Here is a 25,611-nt window from a genome sequence, read left to right on the forward strand (position 1 = left end):
GTCGCACGGTGTAGTGACGCCAACTAGGCGGATGGCAAGTAGGCGTAGCTCCTTCCCAGGTCCGCGTGGGCGGCCCCGTGTGGTAGGGAGAGCGAAACACGACACCCCTAGAGAGGAAGGGGGGTAGAGAATACGGAGTGAGTGGAAAATGAAAAGTCTGTAGAAAGAGAAAGAAAAAAAACGTGGTTCCATACTACTCAGATTGAGAATTTTTCTTGCGTTGTTTTGACTGCTGGAATGATGATGTGGAAGATTCGACTATGCAACATTGTAACGCGGTTAAATTGATGAGCTAAATAATTAGAACCGAGTGTTACAAGGCATTCCCCCGCTATCGGCACGACGGACATAAAGTTCAACGCCATTCAGAGCTGACGATTGGATTTATACAAAGCTAGAACATTATTCGTCTCAACGATTTGTAAAAAAAGAAGACAAAAAAKACAACTTGGAGCTCAAAAGTAACTAGGGAACAGTAGGGGGCCAGGGGTTTAGAGCGCTTGAGAACAGAGGGATTTAGGCTAAGCTTAGAAACGGGAAAGTTTTAAAGCTAACGAGGAATTTTGCAACATATCAAGAAGAACAACGAAGTCTGGGTGTCGGATACCAAGCGAGCTAGAAACCAAACGGGAAACTGTCTGAATTGACCAGAGTCACCATGAAAACCCCGGGGGATACGGGTAAGTTACGATAATGTTCGCGGACCAACTATTGTCCGAATGGAACTGTCTGTCCCTGTTGTCCACTGGAAAGTGCTTGATACTTTATGGCGCTCGACTGGCACTTGTTATTGTTTCACGTAACAACACAATCTCACCTGGATACATTTGGTAATGGCAAATGATACAGTTGTAATGATCTACCATTGTGTGATAAATGACCCATGGTTATCGTACTAATAACTTAGTGAGAACTCTGCGTAATGAGACTTTGAAAATCCATACAAGCTATTGCACTAGGCTAGTTAGCTAACTAACGTTAGAAATGAATTGCCGCAATTTCCCACTCGAGTCCAAGCAGAGCTAGCTAGCTAACTTGTCAGGGGAAGTTTGTGAAGTAATTACGGGAAATCCGTTGCTCACACCACTGTCTATTTGTTAGCGTACAGTTTACTATATCGGTGTCTGATAGCGAAGTTTACATGGCTATTATTAGTCGATGCAGTTAGCTAACCAACTTTCAAACTTCCACACTTGACTAGCTAACTAGCCAATTCGCCCAAAATTGACATTCCTGGCGAGTAACATTAGCCCATGTTAAGCAAGGTAACGTTAGCTATCAAACGGGCACTACTGACCTGTTGATAAACAAAATAGTTTGTTTRTTTTCTTAGTTTTCTCCATTAGCTAATTAGCAACCAGGGATGTTAGTTGGGCATTGTAGGACACGCATTCGACATTTAGCCACTGCTTTTCAGCCCCATTTTCATTATCTTCAGCACAAAACCAGTGTCTACATATGTGCGAACTTTTCTACGTTTCAATTTAAAACATTTCAAACACTGAGTTTCCCCATGACGTGGGGAGCATTAAAAGTCCCCCCACCCAGATAGACATTTTTCAGATTTTGAAAATCAAAGATTTAAACAATTTTTCATTCTACCCGGTGACGTCACAGAGAAGCATTTTTTTTAGGACCTTTATTTTTTAACCACAGATCATATAAACACCCAATTTTCAGATGTGTTGTCCTCCCTCATCTTAAACGTCAACGACCGCCGCTGTTATTTATTATTATTATTATATATATTTTTTTCACCTTTATTTAACCAGGTAGGCCAGTTGAGAACAAGTTCTCATTTACAATTGGGACCTGGCCAAGATAAAGCAAAGCAGTGCGAGTTACACATGGGATAAACAAGCGTACAGTCAATAACACAGTAGAAAAACCTCTATACAGTGTGTGCAAATTAAGTAAGGAGGTAAGGACACAAATAGGCCATAGTGGTGAAGTAATTACAATTTAGTAATTAACACTGGAGTGATAGATGTGCAGATGATGATGTGCAAGTAGAAATACTGGTGTGCAAAAGAGCAGAAAAACAATATGGGGATGAGGTAGGTAGTTGGTTGGATGGGCTATTTACAGATGGGCTGTGTACAGCTGCAGCGATCGGTAAGCTGCTCTGACAGCTGATGCTTAAAGGTAGTGAGGGAGATATAAGTCTCCAACTTCAGTGATTTTTGCAATTCGTTATGGTGCTGGATATAATGAAAAAGGTTGAAAAGTGAATTGCCCTTTTAACTCAGGCACAACTTTTCGAAGTTCCATTAACTAGCTAGCTAGAGTAGCTAAGTTGTAGAATGCCAACGTTACATGCATCATGGGGGACATGCCTGTCCGATACCATTGTCATTGGTCCGATATTTCTTGTGAGTGTGCCCTACATTTGGGAAGATTTCGGCTAATCAAAAATGTTGCCAGCCAACAAACACTAGGCAATTGAACGTTTTTGTATTAGTATTGTTATTCTTATTAATTGTTGAATCCATAGCAAAGTAGCTACTGTAGTTCCAGTCATTTRCAAATCCCTATGCCCTTTGTTTGTGGTTTAAAAATGGGCCAATAGAAGTATATATGCAGGAACACCCTGAATTGTGGGCCGCAATCACACCCTTCTGCATCCCTGAGTAGGTCTAGTTCGCAAGATCGAGTCSTTCTCTAGTTTAGTACAAAGAGGTGTGTCTTGCATCATGTCACACGGCAAAGGGGTGGCAGGTAGCCTAGTGGTTAGAGCGTTGTGCCAGTAACCGCAAGGTTGCTAGATCGAATCCCCGTACTGATAAGGTAAAAATCTGTCTTTCTGCCCCTGAACAAGGCACTGTTCCTAGGCCGTCATTGTAAATAAGAATTTGTTCTTAACTGACTTACCCTAGTTAAATAAATACAAATATTACACTACACCCTGATAATCAAACGCAATATTACGAAGGTGTTTCTAAAGTTTGGTTTCCTCRCTGTATTTCAGAGCATGGTGCTATGTTAACCAGCCTATACAGTGCCTTGATAAAGTATTTTCACACCACTTGACTTTTTCCACATTTTGTTGTTACTACCTGAATTTAAAGGATTCAATTGAGATTTTTCTTTGTTGCAACATGCAACAATTTAAGACTTTACTGAGTTGCAGTTCAAATGAGGAAATCAGTCAATTTTAAATAAATTMATTAGGCCCTAATCTATGGATTTCACATGACTGGGAATGCAGATATGCATCTGTTGATCACAGTTGCCTTTAAAAAAAGAAAAGAAAGCTAGGGTCGTGGATCAGAAAACCAGTCAGTATCTGGTGTGACCACCATTTGCCTCATGCAGCGAGACACATCTCCTTCGCATAGAGTTGATCAGGCAGTTGATTGTTGCCTGTGGAATGTTTGCACTGCCATTGAAGAGGACTGAGACAAGTTGCTGGATACTGGCGGGAACTGGAACACGCTGTCGTACACGTCGATCCAGAGCATCCCAAACATGCTCAATGGGTGACATGTCTGGTGAGTATRCAGGCCATGGAAGAACTGAGWCATTTTCAGCTTCCAGGAATTGTGCCCAGATCCTTGCGACATGGGRCCGTGCATTATYATGCTGAAACATGAGGTGATGGAGACGGATGAATGGCACGACAATGGGCCTCAGGATCTCATCAAAGTATCTCYGTGCATTCAAATTGCCATTGATAAAATGCAATTGWGTTCGTTGTCCGTAGCTTATGCCTGCCCATACCATAATCTTACGGCCACCATAGCGCACTCTGTTCATAACGTTGACATCAGCAAACCGCTCGCCCACATGGCGSCATACTCTGTCCGCCATCTGCCMGGCACAGTTGAAACCKGCACAGRATTCATCTGTGAAGAGCATACTTCTCTAGCGTGCTTGTGGCTATCGATGGTGAGCAATTGCTCACTGAAGTCGGCTACAACACCAAACTTTAGTCAGGTCAAGACCCTGGTAAGGACAACGAGTTTCTGACAGTTTATGAACAATTATTTGGTTGGGCAAACCCACAGTTTCATCAGCTGTCCATGTGGCTGGTCTCAGACGATCCCACAGATGAAGAAGCTGGATGTGGAGGTACTGRGCTGGTGTGGTTACACATGGTCTGCGATTGTGAGGCCTGTTGGACGTACTGCCAAATTCTCTAAAACAAAGTTGGTAGAGAAATTAACATTAAATTATCTGGCAACAGCTCTGGTGGACATTCCTTCAGTCAGCATGCCAATTGCATGTTCCCTCAACTTGAGACATCTGTGGCATTGTGTCCTGTGACAAAACATGCACATTTTAGAGTTGTCATTTGTCCCCAGCACAAGGTGCACATGTGTAATGATCATGCTTTTTAATCGGCTTCTTGATATGCCACACCTGTCAGGTGGATCGATTATCTTGGCAAAGGAGAAATGCTCACTAACAGGTATGTAATCAAATTTGTGGGCAAAATCTGAGAAGAGTTTTGTGCGTCTGGAACACTTCTGGGATCTTTTAKTTCAGAAACATGGGACTAACATTTTGCGTTTTTATATTTTTGTTCTGTGTATGTTTTTCCAAATTAATTAAAGCTGAAATGTCTTGAGTCAATAAGTGTTCAACCCCTTTTGTTATGGCAAGCCTAAATAAGTTCAGGACAAAACATTTGCGTAACAACTCACATACGTTGCATGGATTCACGCTGTGTGCAATAATAGTGTTTAACRTGATTTTTGAATGACTACCTCATCTCTGTACACCACACRCACAATTATCTGCAAGSTCCCTCAGTTGAGCAGTGAATTTCAAACACTGATTCAACCGCAAAGACTGTGGAGAATTTCCAATGCCTCGCAAAGAAAGGAACCTATTGGTAGATGGGTCAACATTTTTAAAAGCAGACATTGAATATCCCTTTGAGCATGGTGAAGTTATAAATTACTYTTAGGATGGTGTATTAATACACACAGTCACTACAAAGATACAGGYGTCCTTCCTAACTCAGTTGCCGGAGAGCAAGGAAACTGCTCCAGGATTTCACCATGMGGCCAATGGTGACTTTAAAACGGTTAGAGTTTAATGGCGGTGATAGGAGAACTGAGGATGCATCAACATTGTAGTTACCCCACAACGTAATTGACGGAGTGAAAAGGAAGCCTGCACAGAATAAAAATATTCCAAAACATGCATCCTGTTTGCAACAAGGCACTAACGTAATACTGCAAAAAAAKGTGTCAAAGAAATTCACTTTTTATCCTGAATACAAAGTGTTATGCTTCGGGCAAATCCAATTCCACACATACTTGTGGCTGCATCATGTTACGGGTATGCGTGTAATCATTCAGGAGTWTTTCRGGATAAAAAAATTAACTGAATGGAGCTAAGCACAGGCAATATCCTAGAGGAAAATGTTTGTCTGCTTTCCACCAGACACCGGGAGATTAATTCACCTTTTTGGCAGACAACCTAAAACACAAGGCCAAATMTACACTGGAGGGTYTTACCAAGAAGACATTGAATGTTCCTGAGTGGCTGAGTTAACAGTTTTGACTTAAATCTATGGCAAGACCTGAAAATGGTTGTCTAGCAATGATCAACAACCAATTTGACAGAGCTYGAAGAATTTTGAAAAGAATAATGGGTAAATGTTGCACAATCCAGGTCTGGAACGTTATTAGAGACTTACCCAGAAAGACTTGCAGCTGTAATCGCTGCCAACGGTGACTCTAACATGTATTGACTCAGGGTGTTGAAAACATATCTAATCAAGATATATTAGCTAGTGTGTTTTTTTATTTATTTTTTTATTTTTATTTTATACAAATGTTAGAATTCTTCTTCCACCTTTACACAGTATTTTGTGTAGATTGTTGACAGAAAATTACTTTAATTCATTTTAATCCCACATTGTAACACCAGAAAAGGTGACTAATGGGATGTGGGAACTGGGAAACTAAAGGGTGAGGTAAAATGGGGATTTTGTTTTCATACACCAAATGTTATTCTTGCCTTGGGCCATCAGTCAGCACCCCACCCAGGTTCCTCTATTGTGCAGGATTCCAGGTATCTCTTACTACCTCTGAAAAGAAAGATTGCAGGAGGAGCAGTTGTACATCCCCCAAGGCAGATTTAGTGTTCCTAAGTAGTTTCATGGCGTTCACTCATCTGCAATCCACTCATTGGTTCAATTTGTTCCTGAATGCGTCACATTTCGGGAATCCATCTTGTGGGAGGACAGTGGCTGAGCCTACATCTGTGTCCCAACTCCGCTGTCTAACAAATGGGTCATTATTAGGGCTGACCCCATTTAGTCGACTGGTCGATAGGCTGTCGGTTGACCGAGAGTCCTTTTAGTCGAGCAGTAGCAAAAAATAATCCTGGTGTACAAGACACCTGTCTGGTTCGTGCCTGTCTGTTTGGACTAATCCATTGTGGAGGCCGGGGCACAGTCCATCCAGTCGAAGAAGRCATTTGCTATGGAAATTGTAWATGGTTATATTATGTAAGAAGAATTGTGCAACAAATACATTTATTTTATAACAAATGCGCCTTCTCCCGCGTTGGATAATGGTCGCTGTCTGGAGTTCTGAAACACATCAGTGCATTGTTGAATTGACACCTTTTCCTAGACCATGTTGCTATGTGCATAATAGCAGAGTTAGTCAGCATATTAGTATTGAGAACAACGCAGCAGAGGCAACAGCGGTGTCGGATGAGAAAACAGCCCTGGACATAATTGTCTAAGAAAAATAAGGAGAGAAGAAACTCCAACTTAATTAGGCCTATAATCAATAACCGTACTTTTTAAATGTGCCTGGCTTTATACATCATATCTACATAAATAAGACAGATTCTGCATCTGTTTGAGTGTTTGTTTAGTAGCCTACTGATTCCAAGAGCACCAAGCCTCAGGCAACCACAACATGTAACTGAAAAAGTTGCTGGATCGAATCCCAGAGCTGACAAGGGAAAATCTGTCGTTCTGCCCCTGAGCAAGGCAGTTAACCCACTGTTCCGCGGCGCCAAAGACGTGGATGTCGATTTAAGGCAGCCCTCCGCACCTCTCTGATTCAGAGGGGTTGGGTTAAATGCAGAATACACATTTGAGTTGAATGCATTCGGTTGTACAACTGACTAGGTATCCCCATTTCCCTTTTTAATCTATGCTGTAATAAAGGGTTACCACTTAATTTTAAAAAACATTTTCTTTTCATTAGATCAGCCTCTCCGGTATTATTTATAATTTATTTAGTGTTTGCGCTGTTCCAAATTGTCAGAACTTACATTTTTAATAATGATCATAATAATATAGTTGATTTGATYTAAACACGTAGGATGTGTCTATATATGGACAAATACACGTTTTAACATTTCTAGCAATTGATTGGTTGAAAGAACAGACTCTTGGTCGACCAATATTTTATTTTTTGGTTGGAGACAGTCCAAGTCATTATGCCATACGGGAGTTACTTACATTTACATTTAAGTCATTTAGCAGACGCTCTTATCCAGAGCGACTTACAAATTGGTACTCTGTGTTAATATTGTAATGTAGATTCATGCCAACATTCCAGGAAATATTGATAGTGTGATTACAAAAAAGTAATAATAATTCTCTCTATAGGCAATGATATTCAGGCACATTTTATGTTGTAGATTATAGAATGTCATATAGGTGTACATGGTTCTCAAATCCACAGAGAGTGAAGTCTGTTTCATTCGGAACATTGCGTGCTCCTKGCTGACTGGCCCAGGTGAAACAGCGCAGCGGTGCCTTGTCAACTGCACCGGGAGTCCAGTTAAATGGGTCACACTGCTCCCAACCTGGTAGGACGCGAGTGGAGTCTGGCCCGCTAGCTCCAATTTTCCACTTGTGTTACTCATTATGTCAACCCGCCGCGTAAGACATCACAGCTGTAGCCGGGCACTTTTTGTTGTCTTCTGTGTGCGAAGTGAAAGGACCCACACATGAGCAATTAGCCTGCACAGGCCACTGCATGTGACTGCTGGGGTGCTCATGTTTGTCACTGGGAATATTCAACATGGTTCCTGTCTACATTTTTAAACATGACTATGTTTCCCCAACATGTTGGCTAGGCCTAGCTGACCAAGTAATAGATGGTTGTGGAAAACCCCTAACAAACAGGTTATGACTGTCGTCAGACTTCAAGCGTCTGATTGGAAACCTGCACCATCGCAAGTGAACTCCGTATTCTGACCCGTGATGATGACGTGCAGGAAGATTTTTTTTGTTGTTGCCTGGAAMCACACACACCAAGCCCAGGTAATGCAGGTCAAACAAAAGCACGCACCATAGTCCGTTACCCACTGACTGACTACAGTAGACTATTTGTACTACTACAGTAGGGTAGCTCCCCCTCCCGGCTCCATGGTTGAAAGGGCTCCTGCAGTGTGATGAAACGCCAGGGTAGCCCAAGTGTAACCAAATAATATTTTGGCCGCTKAGCAGATAACATGTCAGGGCTTCTCGATCTGTGAACACCTGACAGGATACAGAGGTTCCGCCTTCTACACAAATTCACAAACTCAGAGCTTGATGTGACCCATCAATTTTAAGTMAACTTGGATACATTTTACTCTGGAAGAGGCGCATTTCTTTCTAKAATGTCATGAATACTTAGGCTTTTATGGTGGGCTTTTCTCCCCCATTTRAAATCTGAACAGACTTTTATTTTAAATGTTTTTGCTTTCAAATCTAGTCCTTTGGTCTTCAACTAACATTTTTAAAGGTTTAAGTCTAGCCTAAATGAAACGGGCATAATCGGAGAAAGATGAACTTTGAAGTACTATGCCACACACTTTAAGGACCGGTTTTATGTATGGTTTTCAAAATCTTGAAAATCATTACCAAAACCCTCGTCTAAGATACAGAATTGAATATTTAGCATAGATATGCTAATATTCTCTTCTGAGCTGGAATGTTCCCATCCAATGCCCATGGGCTTCACATAATCAGATGTTTGAGTTGTTATAATCACTGTGTCAAAGGGACCAAAATGTCTGACATTTATCAGTTAAAGTATACCATTTGGTGTTTAACAGATCTGTAGACAGTTTTTCTAGTACACTATTTGTTTTAATGCAAAAGGACTGCATTTGGACACAATTAACACCATCACATCATTCACCCATGGCAATCTTTGTCCCCCAAGCTGTCAATAGTGCTGGTTGCTCTGTCCTGTGGCTTGTGGACGGAGGGGAGCATCATGGGTATTTTTTTTWGTCTGCTCCAGCCTTGGATTTGGTGGGAACCCTGAGGTTTTGTCTCGCCTGTGTCTGTCARAACTCTCTCTGGATCCTTGTGGCTTTCGCTTTTCCACATGTGTGTTTTTACTTCAAGCTAATGTTTGTGTTAGTGGTGTACTCTCAGTGAGATTCTGAAGCGCGTCTCCTTGAACATAAGCCTGTGTGAAGGCTGGACTGGTGAGAACACGGCAGTGTGGACTCCATCCTTTCTCACGCTACTTCACACAAACTTGACAGCTTGCACCCGATTCTTCACCAGAAGCAAGATCAAAGCGTGCGAGGAAGGAGAAAGCAGAAGGGGTGGTCATTTTACGGGCCGTGACAGAACAGAAGGGAATCTCAGCCCTGTTCCCGTTAGTCTTCGACTGGTTCCATCTTATCAGGGGAGGTTTAAAACTCCTATGTCTGTTTTCTCCCCCTGTCTCCTCTCCAGTCGTTAAGCTTTACAGCCAGAGACCACAGCTCAGAGTTAATTCAGCAGAACATTTGTTCTTTTTACCGGACTCGAGTGAGAACCCCCACAATGTCACCAAGGCCCCCCCCCCCTTTTTTAAAGATCAATTATGTAACTTCTATCAGACCGCCTCTACATACAATATATAGAGGGGAAATGAAGATTTACCCAGCGTTTTGTATTGTGCTCTGCTGAACACACACACTCACTCACACGGCGGTTTATTACCGGGCCGGATCCCCCACATAGCATTTAAATGGCTGTATGTGTTGCATTACACACGCACACACACACACACACACAGACAAATGCAGCACACACTTTCTCAATTCTCACGCTAGTGCTGATGCTGGTTGCCATCTTTGTGGCGACGCCACATTGACTGCCTCTATTTTTATGCACAAAATGTAGTCTCGGAGGAGGATCCAGCATTAATGCAGAAGGGCTTAGATTAAACCGAATGAGGAAAGTGTGAACACTGAGATGGTTAAAATGGTCACCTTCAGGCATAGTGTTTTTGTAAATACAGCCTATCATCAATCACACTCAAGTAGATAAAAAAAAAAAAAAAAGTATTTTATTAATATTTAGCCTGGCAAGTCGGTTAAGATCAAATTCTTATTTACAATGATGGCCTACCGCTGTAGATGTGTCGCATGTCCCACTAAAATAAACAATGTGGCCTTCCTGAAGTTYGATTCGCACACAGCCTACATTTAGGGCTGGCACAATTACCGTATAACTGCGTAACCGGCGGATATGGATGAAGACCAGCACGAAATAAATAACCATAAAAAAATGTATAAAACAAATGTGTGTGTGTACGAACAGCTGACTAAAGACGGGGCGGCCGGGCATTCGTGAGGTCGAGTTAGTTTCTGCTGAAATATGGACTGTACACATTCTACAGGCTACCTAAAACCGATATGTGTAAACGTCATTAATGATGCCCTGCTATTGAACAGGGCTCTGAAATTCCAGCAAAATGCTCCCGTGTAGCCTAATCTGTTTAGTTATTTGTATCAAGGCAATTTGAAGCTAGTTATTGATTACGAGAGGTCTCTGAGTGGAAGCAGGTAGAGTACTGCCACCATGACTACTATTACTTATGACTATGAAGACCTTTAGTCTCTATGGAAAGATGGAAAATGAAAGATGCATTAGCCGTCAGTGAAGGAATTGGCAGCATCAGCTCTGATTGATTCATCTCGCTCCCTTGGTTTGGTGGTTTATTCTGGGCTGTGGCGACAGCCGCCGGTTAGGGGAGGGAGCCCTTATTTCGACTGTGCGCTAATCCCACAGCTGGAGCCACCAAGTTGTCGTCAGCCGCTGTCTGACCAAAAATGAAAGTAAAGACTGTCTGGAGACCTAACCACAACACAGAATGTTCTAAACGGGGCAATCTATCTGTTTCTCTGACTCTTACTCTCTCACCCCCATTTCCAGTCCCCTTTCCACTGCGTGTAGCACCCCTGGTCCACTTTCTTTACCCTTAACGTTTCCTTGATCTCCTCCTCTGTCTTGGCCTACTACGTCTTGATCTTTCTCCCACTGACTTTCTGAATGTCTGTGTCCATGTTAGCTCTTGGTCTTCTCTTCCATGTCACCTTTCTCTTCCCCCCCCCCTCACTTTCCCCTGCTCTGTTTGCTCTTACTTTTCCAGAATCTCTCCCATCATCCAGCAAGCCTTGGTGTTTTTGCGAACTCACAGACGTGAGATTTCATACCTCGCTGAGTGAAGTTTTGTAGCGTGCGCCGCCCGAGGATTTGAAGAGACAGATTTGGCTTAGAAGAAGCCAGACACTGCTGCGGTCTACGGAGGTCAAAGCCCCGTCTGTCTCCAACAGAGCACAGGCCATACCTCTAATCTGTGCTGCCTGGATGCCCCTGAGTTCAGAAGCCGACTTCAGTGCACCATATCATGAATCTCCCTCCTTGGCGGAATGATACAGAATAAGAATCTGAGCACAGCCAKGAGATGGTGTGTCTCAAATGATAGAACAAATACCAGAGGAGCAGGGGGTAAGATATAACAAACTGACATGAGTTAAGACAATGGAACTCACTTGCATTTCTCCCCATGGTGTGCTTGTGATTGCCAGGCCCCTAGACCACCACCAATAACCTGGGGCCCAGACGACTGTCTCTGTCTTTGTCACCCACAGGGGGCTGAAAGGGCCAACTGTGCAAACAGGCCAATCTGGGTCCACCCCACTGGGAGGSTGTCTGGACAGACCAGTCAGAACCCACCTTCAGACCACTGCCCTCTGGATAGGCCCATTTCCATGTCACATGGAATGCTTGTCTATGAGAAAAAGCCAATCAGAGTTGACTTCTTTCAACAGCATGCCCCACAGTGTCTGTGGTAGGTGGAAGGCCTGATCACCGACAACAATGAGACAGCCTATAGGGAGGATGTCAGAGACCTGGCAGTGTGGTGCCAGRACAACAACCTCTCCCTTAACATGATCAAGACAAAGGAGCTAATTGTGGACTACAGGAAAAGAAGGGCTGAGCACGCCCCCATTCACATCGATGGGGCTGTAGTGGAGGAGGTCGAGAGCTTCCTTGGTGTCCACATCACCAACAAACTATCACGGTCCAAACACACCAAGACAGTCGTGAAGAGGGCACGACAATGCCTATTCCCCCTCAGGAGACTGAAAAGATTTGGCATGGGTCCTCAGATCCTCAAACAGTTCTACAGCTGCATTATCGAGAGCATCCTGACCGGTTGCATCACCGCCTGGTATGGCAACTGCTCGGCCTCCGACCACAAGGCGCTACAGAGGGTAGTGCGTACGGCCCAGTACATCACTTGGGCCAAGCTTTCTGCCATCCAGGACCTCAATAACTGGCAGTGTCAGAGGAAGGCCCTAAAAGTGTCAGACTCCAGCCACCCTAGTCAGGCTGTACTGGAGCGCCAAGTCTATGTCCAAAWGGCTCCTGAACAGCTTCTACCCCCAAGCCATAAGACTGCTGAACAATTAATCAAATGGCTACCTGGACTATTTGCCCCCTTTTTTTTTTACTCTGCTGCTACTCACTGTTTATCTATGCATAGTCACTTTACCCCTACTGACATGTACATATTACCTCAACTAACCTGTACCTCCGCACATTGACTCGGTACCCCCTGTATATAGCCTCTTTATTGTTACTTTTTCGATATATATTTTTTTTTAACTTTAAATTTATTTAGAAGATATTTTCTCAACCAACAATGCAGTTTTAAGAAGAAAAAAAGAGTTAAGGGTTTGTAAGTAAGCATTTCACGGTAAGGTCTACCTACACCTGTTGTGTTCGGCGCATGTAACAAATAACATTTTGATCTGATTCTCTGGGGTAGTGGGGATTAGACAATAAATACATGGTCGTCCTCTCACTTGGGCCGGACCTGATTTAGTCCAGGGGTCTTGCAAATGACCCTCTTAGTACCAGCTCAGAGCATGGAGGAAAAATCCTGCGCTGAGCYAGGCTTACCTAGCCGACAACCCTCCATGTTGCCTCTGATCGCTTCCAGGACCTCTCCAGGTCACTGGCTCCACTCTCTACGAAGTCACATGGTTCACAGCAGTCTTAACGTCGTTGGGATGATTAAGCGTGTGCAAATACCTCGTGTTTTTTGTTGTTGTTGCTTTTCTACCATTCCCTCAACACCAGAACCGCCTGGCACCGGGTGACACTCCCAGTGTTCAMTCGATTTTATTCTTGGAATGCCTTTGTTACAACTATGAAACGGAAAGCATATGTGTTGGAACGCGGTAACMGTTTTTATTTATTTTTATTTACAATAACAACAACAAGGCCTCGGAAGTGTAGGATCAGGCTGTGAGAATAAGGAGAAAAATCATCAGGTGTCATGATTCMTTTCTTCCCTACCATCTGAGCGTTTACATTGAGATTTTGTAGCAACCCTAACGCAGCATCTGCATCCATTCGTCTTGGTCTTCTTGCCATTTGTAAATGACTCCCGCTCTCACTGTGCACACCGAGTAGACTGATAAGACTGCTTAGATKCGGTGGACTGATATCGGGTGCGTAACATTTTGAGGGAGACTGAATCAATAGAATGACGCGCCCTGTTCATTCACAATTGAGTGATTTACATAATTATGTGTCGTTCGCTTCCCCTCGCTCATCAACTCACCCGTTCTCCCCCTTTCTCATTCATCATACTTCATTTATTTAATCTGTTGTGAAATTATTTTCGGTGTAGTTCAGGTTTGAGACCATTATCAGGGCGATTATCAGCTGGGCACGGCATCTTCAACTGTCGGGAGGAGAGGAGCAGGCCCTACTGTCGGGTAAAGGAGGGACAAAGGGAAAACCATTCACAAAATGACACTCCCTCCTAAAACTGGTTACCTTCAATTATGTTTGGGATATTAAGATTCTAACAACAATGGTGTGTTTTATATAGAYTTATTTTAGGAAAAGTCAAGGACAGGGGGGGGTATGACTTTAAAAATGGCAGAGTTATACTTTTTAAATGTTTTATTCATGAGCAGTCCAAATGACTGCTTTAGCGGTTCTAGTGTTAAGGGTCAAGCCTGGTCAAACAATTCCTACTCAAATCTTCAAATTGGTTGAGGTTTACCAAATACTTTATAGTGAATTATGAGTGCTGTTTTAGTTGCTAATAATATACGCACAAATCAAGTTATTATGGAGATCAACACAACTCCATTTCCTAACCTCRGGTCTCCAAGACTAGTATTTAGGAAGTCTGTCCCAGGGATCTATTGCTGAGTGTGGAGACTGAGCAGGGCCTGCACAGGCGTGCTTATAAACACTGGCTCTGAGTCCTCCCCGCACGAGGCAAGACCTGCACTCATACTCGACAGTCCTCACATAGCAGGGAAATTGGCGCAAACACGCGCTCTGTCTAACCATCTAGGGCTGATTTAATCACAGCTTGCACTGCACGGAACTCCCYGAGACGCGTCTGGTTTCTGTCTGGGCACAGTTGGCCGGCGCACCTCGGGATCCATTACACCGTCGCAGTCCAGCCCCACGACGGTCCAACCACCGTTGCATTCTGACTCGCTTTCATCTCGGTGGCGTCGACATTGACGATTGTTGATGTAAAGATGACGATCGCATATCAAGAGTTTCTTTACTCTTCTCATCTCTTTACACCCCCCCCCCCCCTCTCTCTCCTACACGTTAATTTACTTTTCTTCTGTCTCATTCCTGTTTTTTTTAAGCCACCCCTTTTTTAAGCCACCCCTGGCTTTAGGGCTCCCGAGTTGCGCAGTGGTCTAAGGCACTGCATCTGTGCTAGAGGTGTCACTACAGACCCTGGTTCGATTCCAGGCTGTATCACAACCGGCCGTGRTTGGGAGTCCCATAGGGCTGCGCACAATTGGCCCAGTGTCTTCCAGGTTAGGGTTTGGCCGGTGTAGGCCGTCATTGTAAATACGAATTTGTTCTTAACTGACTTGCCTAGTTAAATAAAATCATGAGTTGGTGTTGATGGCCATGTCTTTAGGATCGGGAACTATTAGCCCTTTATGCTAGCATGAGTCAATGTTAGCATCCACTTTTTAGCATCAAGCCKCTTTTGTGCTTGCTTTCTTGTTTTTTTTGACAGTGTTCGAGCTCTCACAATATAACAAACGGTGTTTGTCAACACAGTGCACCATGGCATGTCCCTGTTGTAGTCCAGTGGCGACGCTCTACTCACTCGGAGAACAAGTCCATTCGCCCCCGTGCMCTCACCTACCCATCTCTGTGGCCAGACAGCCATCACTAGCAAACGGAGGCCAGCCAACCTTTTCCTGAAGTTAAATATAGAGCCAGCAAAGAATAGGAGGAAGGGAGGGAAAAGGGGGAATTGATGGCGGGAACAGGGTGAGAAAGAGACGGGGCCCCTGGTCTCAGAGCAGTTGGCGTTCAGTACAATGCACACCTGTTTTTAAAGCTACTATTATAAACACATGACGACATAGGGCCGTTTTTAATAAAAGTAGCTGTATTGAAAGCCTCGTATGAAAATGGTTCTCATGTAAAGATCCTGTGTGTTCTGCTGGAAGGGAAATTCAGGTTCCTCGAATAATAGGCTCTCTGGTGGTAGTCCTAAAAATACACTTTCTGTCACTACTCCTTCCGWTCTTTCCCTTAAAGACCCAGGGAAAATGGTTGGACAGCTGTGCCTTCTTACTGAYCTCATACACTTGATGTTCGTTGGGTCACTATGGCCAACGACATGACTCTAGTCCCAGGTATCAGCACACCACACGCGTGTGTTATTATGGTGCTGCGCTGTGAGCGTGTTTATCTGTGTGTTATTCCTATCATAGTTACTGTCACCCGCAGGACCAGCAGCGGTCCCGCCAGGACCACTTGTAGTTAGTGCAACAGAGCAGAAAACAGGCTTGTAATAGCTGGGGGGGTTTTCGCACTCCTCTGTCTAGGTAGGAGCAGCATTGTGAGTGTTCGAGATTTGTTGTATGTGACTGTCTGTGCCGTTTTCATAAGGCTAATGGACAGCGGAACCGTGAACTTTCATCAGTGAAACCACAGATGACAAGATGTTCTCTTTTTATCCTTTGACGCCTCCTCTTCCCTGGCCCCCCTCGCCCAATTTCTCTCTTACCTCGGTCCTCCCCACCTACTTTCTGTAAAAAAAAAAAACGAGGAACCTTTTAATTGAATTACAGTTTTTGTTCGGTGTGTTTATTTTTAGAGCTAAAATAGCCTGTTGCTAGGCGATGGTGTCAGAGGGAGCGAAGAAAAGAAAGGGATGGCAGCGTGGAGGGGAAAGGCGTACTCCATGTGAAAGCTGAATGACAAACAAGAACAGGCCATGAGTCAGCACTGACGCACGCTCAGTGGGCATTGCTGCTATTCGTGTGTGTGAGCACTTTGCACCCACTTTACCTTTTCTCTACATGTGTGGTTGTTCAATTTGCTCACTTGCTTTCATGTTCTCTGTTCCTGCTGGACTTTACATGTGCGTTGGCACCAGCTTCCCAGCATCTGCCCAAGTGGTACAGATGCTGAAGTGGCGCCGTTGATCTGGGCCCTGTTGTCTACGATGTGGGAATGATATGCGTATGCTTTATGGGCTGTGAAGCATCAGATGGCTATCAGAACCATTCACTGTTTAGTCATTTCAGAYGAGACAATTGAAGGAGTTCAATGGTTTAGCCTATCCTATTGCTTTGAATGAGTCACGTGTCCTAGGCTTTTAACTGGGTGACTTGCAAAATCGAATCATCTACCTCCGTGATTTCAACGTGTAGGCTTAYCAAGAGGTTTAGTGACAATGGGCATCAGTCATTCTGGTGCAGCGGCATTTGACCTGGAATGAAGATCTATAGTGACCTTGGCCCAACAGGTGGTTCAATGGGATAATGTCTGCATTGCGGCCTGTGTTTTTATCTAAGTGTTTACTCTAGTATTCTAGATATGTCCTAATGTTTTCCTATGACAACATAAATACCTCTGGTATGCACTCCGTAGGGCGTTTTTTATGTGTTGTATTGTGCCCATATGTTTCTATGAGAGATTTTCTCAGCCTGGTTGCTAGAGCACATTTAGTCCTAAGGAGGTGTGTGTGTGTGTGTGTGTGTGTGTGTGTGGTGTTATGTCTCTCCTAGTCTGCCTGGTCTTGTATTGAAGTGGTGTTGAGTCTTTAAGGACAACCTACATCGCTAAAACACATTCGCTCTCACTGTTCTCACATGTTCTGTGTCTAATGCTCGTTCTATCTTTTATTTTGTCTTCATACTCAAGGCTGATACACGATGAACATGAAACTGATATGAAAGCACCAGGCCCAATCCCTGTACAGCTTTGATTTCAAACTCAAAACAAATTTACCCCAAAAACGAACTTCCTTTGCTTTTATACACTGATCCCAGCACAGCTCTGTAAGACTCTTTTATCCAAAGTGACTTAGTCAGTAATCTTCTTGTGACCCGCCACATGGGAATCAAACACAAAATTCGAAAAAWGTTTTTTTGGGACCCATTCTTCAACCCTTTGTCGACTCTCCACTATCCGCATTTTTCCCGTTGCCTCTGATTTTCCCCATGTTCCACCAGCCCCAGCATATGAACACTACACCTCCATCTAACCCCTTCYCTCCTTCTCCCCGTCAACAGGGTTCGCCTTCCCCGACTGGGCCTACAAGCCCGAGTCSAGCCCTGGCTCGCGACAGATTCAGCTGTGGTGCTTCATCCTGGAGCTGCTGCGGAAGGAGGAGTACAATGAAGTCATYGCCTGGCAGGGCGACTACGGAGAGTTTGTCATCAAGGACCCCGAAGAGGTGGCCCGACTGTGGGGCGCCCGCAAGTGCAAACCTCAGATGAACTACGACAAGCTGAGCAGGGCGCTTCGGTAAGAAACGGGAACAATTGTCACTCGACTTAGGGGTTCTGGGTATTGTAGGACGAAGAAGGAAGTGAACGAATCTCTCTTGCAAAATAGATTTTTATTTCAGTGTGAGAAACCTGTATAAATACAGGTTGAATGGTATTTTGTTCTTAGACCAGGAGTGGGGGAATCTGTAGTCAGGGCTGCAGTGTGCTTAAACTTCTGCGTCAGCGCTAACACAACCAACTAATATCTCTCTATTTGAAGACCGTTTTAGCTGATTTAAGTTGGGCCGGAATAATGAGAGCTCTGGAGTGGCTCCCTCCTCCTCGTTACTCTTTCAATGAGAGGGGGAGGAGAACGCAGGAGCGCGGTTCATCACGACGTGTTGATCTCCGATGTACGTCAAGSTCCCTCGTTTTAATGTGACCGCTCATTTAGTTAACGTTTGTCTTTTAGAAACGCACACACCGCAGAGCACGTGGGAAGAGGAGAGCTTTTATTTAGTCCTCAGTCTGTTCTCACTCCCTCACTCAATCGCACACATCTCTGGCTATCACACACACACACACACACACACACTTAGCAGCCAGCGCTGGCCACATACTGCCTTGTCAGCGTCACCTTCAAGTCGTAGGTTGGTGTGGGTCAGCTAGTGCTCATCCTACCAATGACTCGTCACAGCTGCTTTCTCTGCCAGTCCTCCTCCATCCCATCTGCGCCTTGTCGGTTTGTTTCTATAGTAAACTAGTCTCCTCCACCGGTCTGACCCTAACCTCTATGGTACTTTTGTTCTGTCATAAAACTCTTTAATGAAAGTAGTTTTCCATTCTGAAGTAATTGAAAGACTGCAATGTTCTTTCCTCATTAGGGTTTAGGCTTTGATTCGGGGGCTACGAGCTGCGTTAGTGTTCAAAATGTGCTGGTTTAAAGCTGTGGCTTGCAGGCAGTAGTAACGTTAGCCCTTTGTGCTTTGTTTGAAGTGAGTTCAAATGTTCTTCAAAGCACCGTAGCCCATGTGTGAGCTTGTGTGTCCCCGCATGTTTCGCCTAGCTCTCTCTCTCTGTGTGTGCGTGTGTCAACTCCAGTAAAGTCACTCACCGTATCACACAGTGTGTGCTTGTGTTGGCGCTCGCGTGGTACTTCCTGGCCTTTCCCCCCCCATGTGTTCGAGTCCTCTCTTTCTGCGCCTGTGAACATTATGTTCCAGTCCAAACCTCCCGTCTCCACTTCACATCGTCTATATCAAAGCAAGCACCAGGCAGCCCTCTACTATCACTGCCATTTAGAAAGTGTGTAGGTGGGAGCCCACTCTAGTCATAATTTGTAGTCGCAGCAATCGGGAAAAGGCCCTCCATTCATCGAGTCAGCGCGGACACCGAGTGAGAGGATCAGCAATGAAAAGGCTCGAACTCGCTGCCTTTTGGTTCAGCAGCCACTGTAGTGCACTCCGTCTCTGAGGACTTCCTCCCACTCGGTGCAACAGGAGTTCGTCAAGACTGAATCCGTTTCCCTGTGTGTTTATTTAACCGTTGTTTGTAAATGTTTGTCTCATCGAGGTAAAATGCATCTTGCAAGAGAGACGTACTATTCTACAGTGTCGACTCATCACGTTTCATATTGTGGCCCGGTTGGTTACGGCCCATAATGATACCCTTAGACAAACAACTACACAGTGATGGATACTGTACATTTTTGGGGGTTTTCTGTGTATTGCACTCAGTAATGCTGAAAAGTATGTAATTGAATGTATTTAATCCTTATTTAAACATGGAAATTGAACAAAGGGTTAGTAACCATGCAAACCTTGCCCCCCCCCCCCCCCCTCCCCCCCCCCCCCCCCTCAGATATTACTACAACAAGAGAATCCTTCCACAAGACCAAAGGAAAGAGGTTTCACCTACAAGTTCAACTTCAACAAGTTGAGTGCTGGTCAACACCCCTTCATCGACATGGGCTCTGTCAGTACTCTGTCTCTAGTCTGGTTAAGAATCCACCAGAGACTTATCATGGCAAACGAGATGATCCCGAGACGATCAACTTGTTAGCGGTTTGAGCACAGTATAGATGAATACGCTGTAAGTGTCCATCGTTTGGAAGTCTTAACTATTCTGAAAGCATTTCCATAAAGTCCTCATGCGTATTTACAGRGATTTTTATTTTATTTTTATGCATATGTCCAATTACAAACGTATCAAAGACTAGGCTAATACAGATCTGAGAGCTTAACCCATAGTAGYGCCATTTTGTAATGGAAACGGCTACAGCGGCTGACTGGTAATGGCGCGGGCTAAATGCTAAAACACGAGTCCATCYCCATCAGGTTTATGTAGTGTAGCGAGGATTGCATATGTGTTTATCCGCTTCATACCAAGTGTTTTCCCTTAAATCCCCTCCAGCGGTAATCACAACCACCRCAGTGTAAATACGGCACACTTGAATCCTGATACCATGAGGCGTAACTGTTGCGTGACGTTTTTATTATACTCCATATGTGATGTGGTCCGGGTTTTGACATGTGTTTTGGTATAACGGTCACACACACCCATGCCTCTCCGACGTTAACTMACTCAGCGGTTTTGGGAAAATGGAGCAACCTGACCCATGTTTGTGATGGCAAAAAATAACAACTTTCCAATATTTCATTTTGGCACGGGYGAGGATGCCAAGAATGTATTGTGTGCCACAATTTGGCATGGAAGCGTCGGAAAGTGGAATGTAACACGTGGCCAGTGTGTTACTCGGTCTTGGTCTCTGTTTCTGTATACAGTGACTTTTCCTCTCACTCACCTGCTTCTTCTTACTTGGTTTCACTTTCAGTCACTCATCCTTCTCACCTAGTGCCTCACACTTGTTTTTCCTCTACTGTTTTCCTCATCTCTCTTTCTCTTATTTTACTCTCTCTGATTTACCTCACTGTTTCATTCCTACCCTCTCTAACTCACTCGTCCTCTCGTCTCTCTCCAGGTAGGGGAGTCCCCCAGAGCGCCCCTCCCGTGCCGACTGGGGGCAGCCACTTCCGCTTTCCCCCCTCCACCCCGTCCGATGTGCTCTCCCCCAGTGAGGACCTGCGCAGCCCGGGCATGTTCAGCAGCGTGGCCCGCCGCCTGGGCCGCGGCTCTGTCTCCGACTGCAGCGATGGCACCTCCACCAACTCTGAGCTGGAGGAAGGCGTGGGGGGTGAAGATCGTGGCGGCGCGGGCCCTGAACGGGCGTTCCGTGGCCTCCTCCACCCCCGCCTCTCCCACGACTCGCTGTTTCGCGCCTACGGAGGCCCTGGTGGGCTAGGCCGCCCCCCACCCGGCCACAGGGTCCATGGTGACCCCATGTCCCCGTTCCCTGTGTCCCCCCTGCCGGGCCCTGGGGGCCTCCTGGGCCCCACCCTGTCTCCGGCCCTTTCCATGACCCCTGGCTCCCACCTGCCCTACACCCCGTCCCCCTCCCTCAGCCCCATGCTGGGCTCCCACTTCTCCTTCAAYCCGGACGACATGAAGCGCTACCTGCAGGCCCACCACCAGAGCGTCTACAACTACCACCTCAGCCCCAGAGCCTTCTTCCACTACCCCAACATCGTGGTCCCCCAGCCMCACAGGCCCTCTGCCGCCCCTGACAAGCCCATRACRGCCCACCACCATGCCCCGCCCATGCCCCACTCCCATTCGCTGCACCACCACCAAGGGGAGGAGCAGCACCCCTCGCCCTTCAAGTTCAAGCTGCAGCCACCTCCGCTGGGGCGTAAACAGAAGGACGGCTCCGCCTCCTCTACCGGGGGCTCCTCCTCTAGCCTAGGCTCCTCCTACGCTGCCTCAGGGCTGCTCTCTAACTCCTCCTCAGTGGGCCCAAAAATCAAGGTGAGCCAATCCCTAACCAGAATCAAGATTAGCCTGACTAACCACCCGTTTGTTAATGTAAAAAGAGATGTTCTCAACAATGACTCATCTGTTGTCTCTTGTTGTCTAGKTGGAGCCCGTCTCCGACGTCGAGTCCGATGAGGAGGTGGAGGTGACCGACATCAGCGAGGAGGACGAGCTGCTTGATGACGACGAGGGAGACGTCTTCATCCCCCCTCATCCCACCAACGGAACCGCSCCTACTGCCRTCATTAACGGCAACCTGGGCGCCATCGTCGAGGACGACCTGGACGAGGACGTGTTCAAGACCCCCGCCGCCCCTCCCATGGGCCCTCTAACCCCCTCCCTGTTGGGCCTGAAGAGCGAGCCGGGCCAAGGCCCTCTCATCAGCCCCGGCGGCACCCTCTGCATCCCCCTGAAGCTGCGCTTCAAACGCCGCTGGAGCGAGGACCAGAAGATGGAGGCTGATGGCGAGCGCGAGGAGGCCGAGGACAAGAAAGTGCGGGCGGAGAAACAGGTGGAGCCAGCAAGGAGGGAGTCAGAGAATGGGGAGGGGCCAAGGAGAAGCCTGTCCCTGAGTCTGCGCGCTCCTCCCCCYCCGGCCCAGCGCAGGGCCAGCTCCGAGTTGCAGAGAGCCACGGCCCAGCTGTCTCTGGAGAGCCATGGAGCTTGCTGAGGCAGGGATACGCACAAACCGTGGACACGCATACACACAATCACATGCCCGTACCTACATACACATTCGCTCATATAACCAAGCATGCACATAGAAACAAGTGCCTGGGCAAAATGCCTTTTTACTCCCATTTTCAACACATTAAATCCAGAACATTAACAAACAGCTCAGCATGCTGTGACTGAGACACTAAGGGATGGACTTAGACACAAATGAATACTGACACCCCCTCTAAACGAAAGACCCCCAGGGCCTAAATCCAGGATCCATCCCTTAGACCTGTACACTGCCTTTAGGTGCCTCCCATCTCGCCTCAACATCTCCTCCCAGTAACACCCATAGCTCCTTTGCCTTTCAGAGATGCATCAACACAGATGGGAAAGAATCCCCCCCCCCCCCCCTTATCTTCAACAGAATTGAAAAGAGATTACAGAAGTGCCTGTCTTCACGTACAGTGGTTTACAAAGCAGAGGAAAGCGAGGGGCCTCGTACCAACTCTTGTCAACTATTCCATCACCTTTGACTGGGAAGGGAGCTCGGGAGTCATAACGAAGAGACTTCCCTGTCCAAATCTGTCTAATCACAGGGACTGACTTAGAGACTTGGGACTGAATTTGTCTGAGTCAGCGCTCTCTCTTTGATCATCGTCCCCCACCGACTTGAGCGTAGGGACAAAAAACAAAATGGCGTGCAACCAGGCCTTAATGGACAGCTCGTGTACTGCGCAGGGTCCAAAAAGGGGAGCAGCAAAAACCCTTCAAGTTGGGACCCTGCAAGTTAGGGGCCATTAATGTGGGGACCCTACAAGTTAGGGGCCATTAATTAACATGTATGCCTACATGACTTTTGCACAATCTTATAAGGAGAGTGAATCGAGGAGATTGGTAATTTGTCCGCTTGGAATGGTGTTGAAAGATTATCTTAGAGGTCTCCTCCGTTCCCCTGGTCCGAGCTGCTTCTTTCTCCCATAAAGAGCGCCTCAAAAGAAAAAAGGACAGTATTTGGGGAAACGCGGTGGGGCATTTGCAGTGCACGGAGGGTTAGAAGTACCTCTGTATATACAATGTTCTTGAACTGAAACGAATCAACAACAAAAAAATTCTCGCTCCCCAAAAAAGTATACGGTGAAATGAATGTGAGTACCTAGGTGAGCTCATGCAAAGCCTTGTAGTAACATTTTAAACTTTTTAAATTCCTTTTATTTTCTGTATTTTAAAAATATTCAGCGCATTTTTTGAACAAACAAGACAAATTGAGATTGTGCTTTTTTTAAACTGACAGGCGACTATAAATGAATTACCCTGGCCAAATAATGTACACACACACACTATAGAAGCCTCAAGCATACTGTACTGAAATTTGTTGGTGTGGGCACATACCTTATACACTGAATGCCACTTTGCCTTTTTTTATACCAAGAAACAGATTCTGAATGACTAAAACCAATACTACACATATTTTATTTGAATATATCAAATACAAATGTTATAATTCAAAAAAGTATAATTTGATATGAATCAGGAAATGCTATTTTTAATGATAACTATATTGGGCATATATATGAGGGAGCCTCTTCTCACCTTGCCTCTTTTGACAGCRGAGCTGAATTGGAAAGGGTTCATGTGCAAGAGGAATCAGAACACATTTTATATTTATAATGTAAAAACAAGTATTCTGTTTGCGGGGGCTTGAGGATTGGTCGGTGAAAAGCGACCAGTAAATGAACAAATAATGGAGAAATGTTGCATCGTGGACACTAAGATTTGGGCTCACCTTTTCTGGCCATCACTAAAGAACAGACATGCTTGTCTTGTCCCCCCCCGAACCCCAACTTTACGACCAGGATCTCACCCCCTCAGCAACCCAAACTCTCCTGGAAACACAAGGACAAGGCACCTTTGTTGTCTATTGAACCTGCCGTTTGGCTGGACTTAGCCTTTGTCTTGGACCATGAACTATACTAGGAGAATGCATCAGCAACACGCCACCACTGAATATGTACATGTTTAAGGTAGACCTGGTCTGCTGAGAGGGCTGTAATGTGGGTTAACCTAGAGTAAAAAGGAAGGTGACATCACTAGCGAAATGATCCCCCACCCCCGTACTAGTCTCTCTGGCTTGGAAGACTCTTAACCAAAGAAACAACCCTCGCCCATGCAGGATATGACATCACAAAACCTCAGAGAGGGACTTCCCGTAATCTGAGAACGCTCTGCGGGTGCCGTCTAGGTGCCTCCAGCCTTTGTAACTCAACAAGATCCGGGCCCCCCAAAAAAAAGACTCGCTGAAGAGTTTGTTCATAGCACTAGTATGGTGTAAGTGGGTGTCTGTATGCAGATGTTGGTGTTGCCTCAGCCACCCAGCAAGTCTTTTGTCCTGCCATGCATTGTAACTGACAGCTGCATCGTTGCTTCAAAAAAAAAAATCAAAAAATGTTCCTACTTTTCCCTCTCGTCGTTGCTGTTTTATTATTTGTCCCAAATTATTATTACTGTCATTGTTATTATTATTAACATTATTTACTATGATTATTTTGTACCCCTCTGGGCCTACCTCTTTTCCATGGCTATTTGAATCTCTCGTGTTTTGTATTTTATATTTTCCGTATGTAATTTCCAGACAACGACGACTCCTCCATCTTACTATTAGCTGAACTAAAAWAGTAGTTGTAACCTCAACTGAGCTAGTTGTATTTGTAATTATGGACACATGGAAAAGAGGAGCTCACATAATCCTATCACATTACCTTTGTTTTGAAATATTATCTTTTGGGGTCTTTGTGTGTATATAGATTTATTTTTTGGGGGGGGACTCGGTAAGAAATACATTCTATTGTTTTGACACTGTATTATTTGAATGGTGTCGATCTCCCTCTTTCACTCTCCTTTCTCCTTTCACTCTTTCACTCTCATTCTTCTCTTTCACTCCTTTCAGTGGTTACTTAACACTCAAACAAAGAGATGAGACTCCAKACCATGAGGCAACATTTATRCCTTCTGTTTCTCTTGTATTTTTCCCCCTCATTTGTAATTAAAGTGTAATCAGGGTTAATTAAAACAGGTAAAAATGGACAA

General features: G+C 45.2%; 1 protein-coding gene and 1 long non-coding RNA gene across 2 annotated transcripts in view; one reads left to right on the forward strand and one right to left on the reverse strand.

Moving 5' to 3' along the window:
• LOC139023309 (uncharacterized) overlaps positions 1 to 25,611 on the reverse strand; it is a 376,026-nt gene that overhangs the window by 306,622 nt on the left and 43,793 nt on the right. The gene's annotated exons all lie outside the window — the stretch shown is intronic.
• On the forward strand, positions 1 to 25,611 carry LOC111954989 (ETS domain-containing transcription factor ERF-like). The gene is given in 7 exon segments (XM_070436199.1): positions 1 to 680; positions 17,800 to 18,034; positions 19,858 to 19,882; positions 19,884 to 19,904; positions 19,906 to 19,975; positions 20,978 to 21,861; positions 21,971 to 25,611. Coding segments are annotated over 7 exon segments (1,824 nt in total). The 5' UTR covers positions 1 to 658; the 3' UTR covers positions 22,538 to 25,611.

This window comes from Salvelinus sp. IW2-2015, linkage group LG30 (assembly GCF_002910315.2).
Source record: "Salvelinus sp. IW2-2015 linkage group LG30, ASM291031v2, whole genome shotgun sequence".
In the NCBI taxonomy this organism is placed as follows: domain Eukaryota; kingdom Metazoa; phylum Chordata; class Actinopteri; order Salmoniformes; family Salmonidae; genus Salvelinus; species Salvelinus sp. IW2-2015.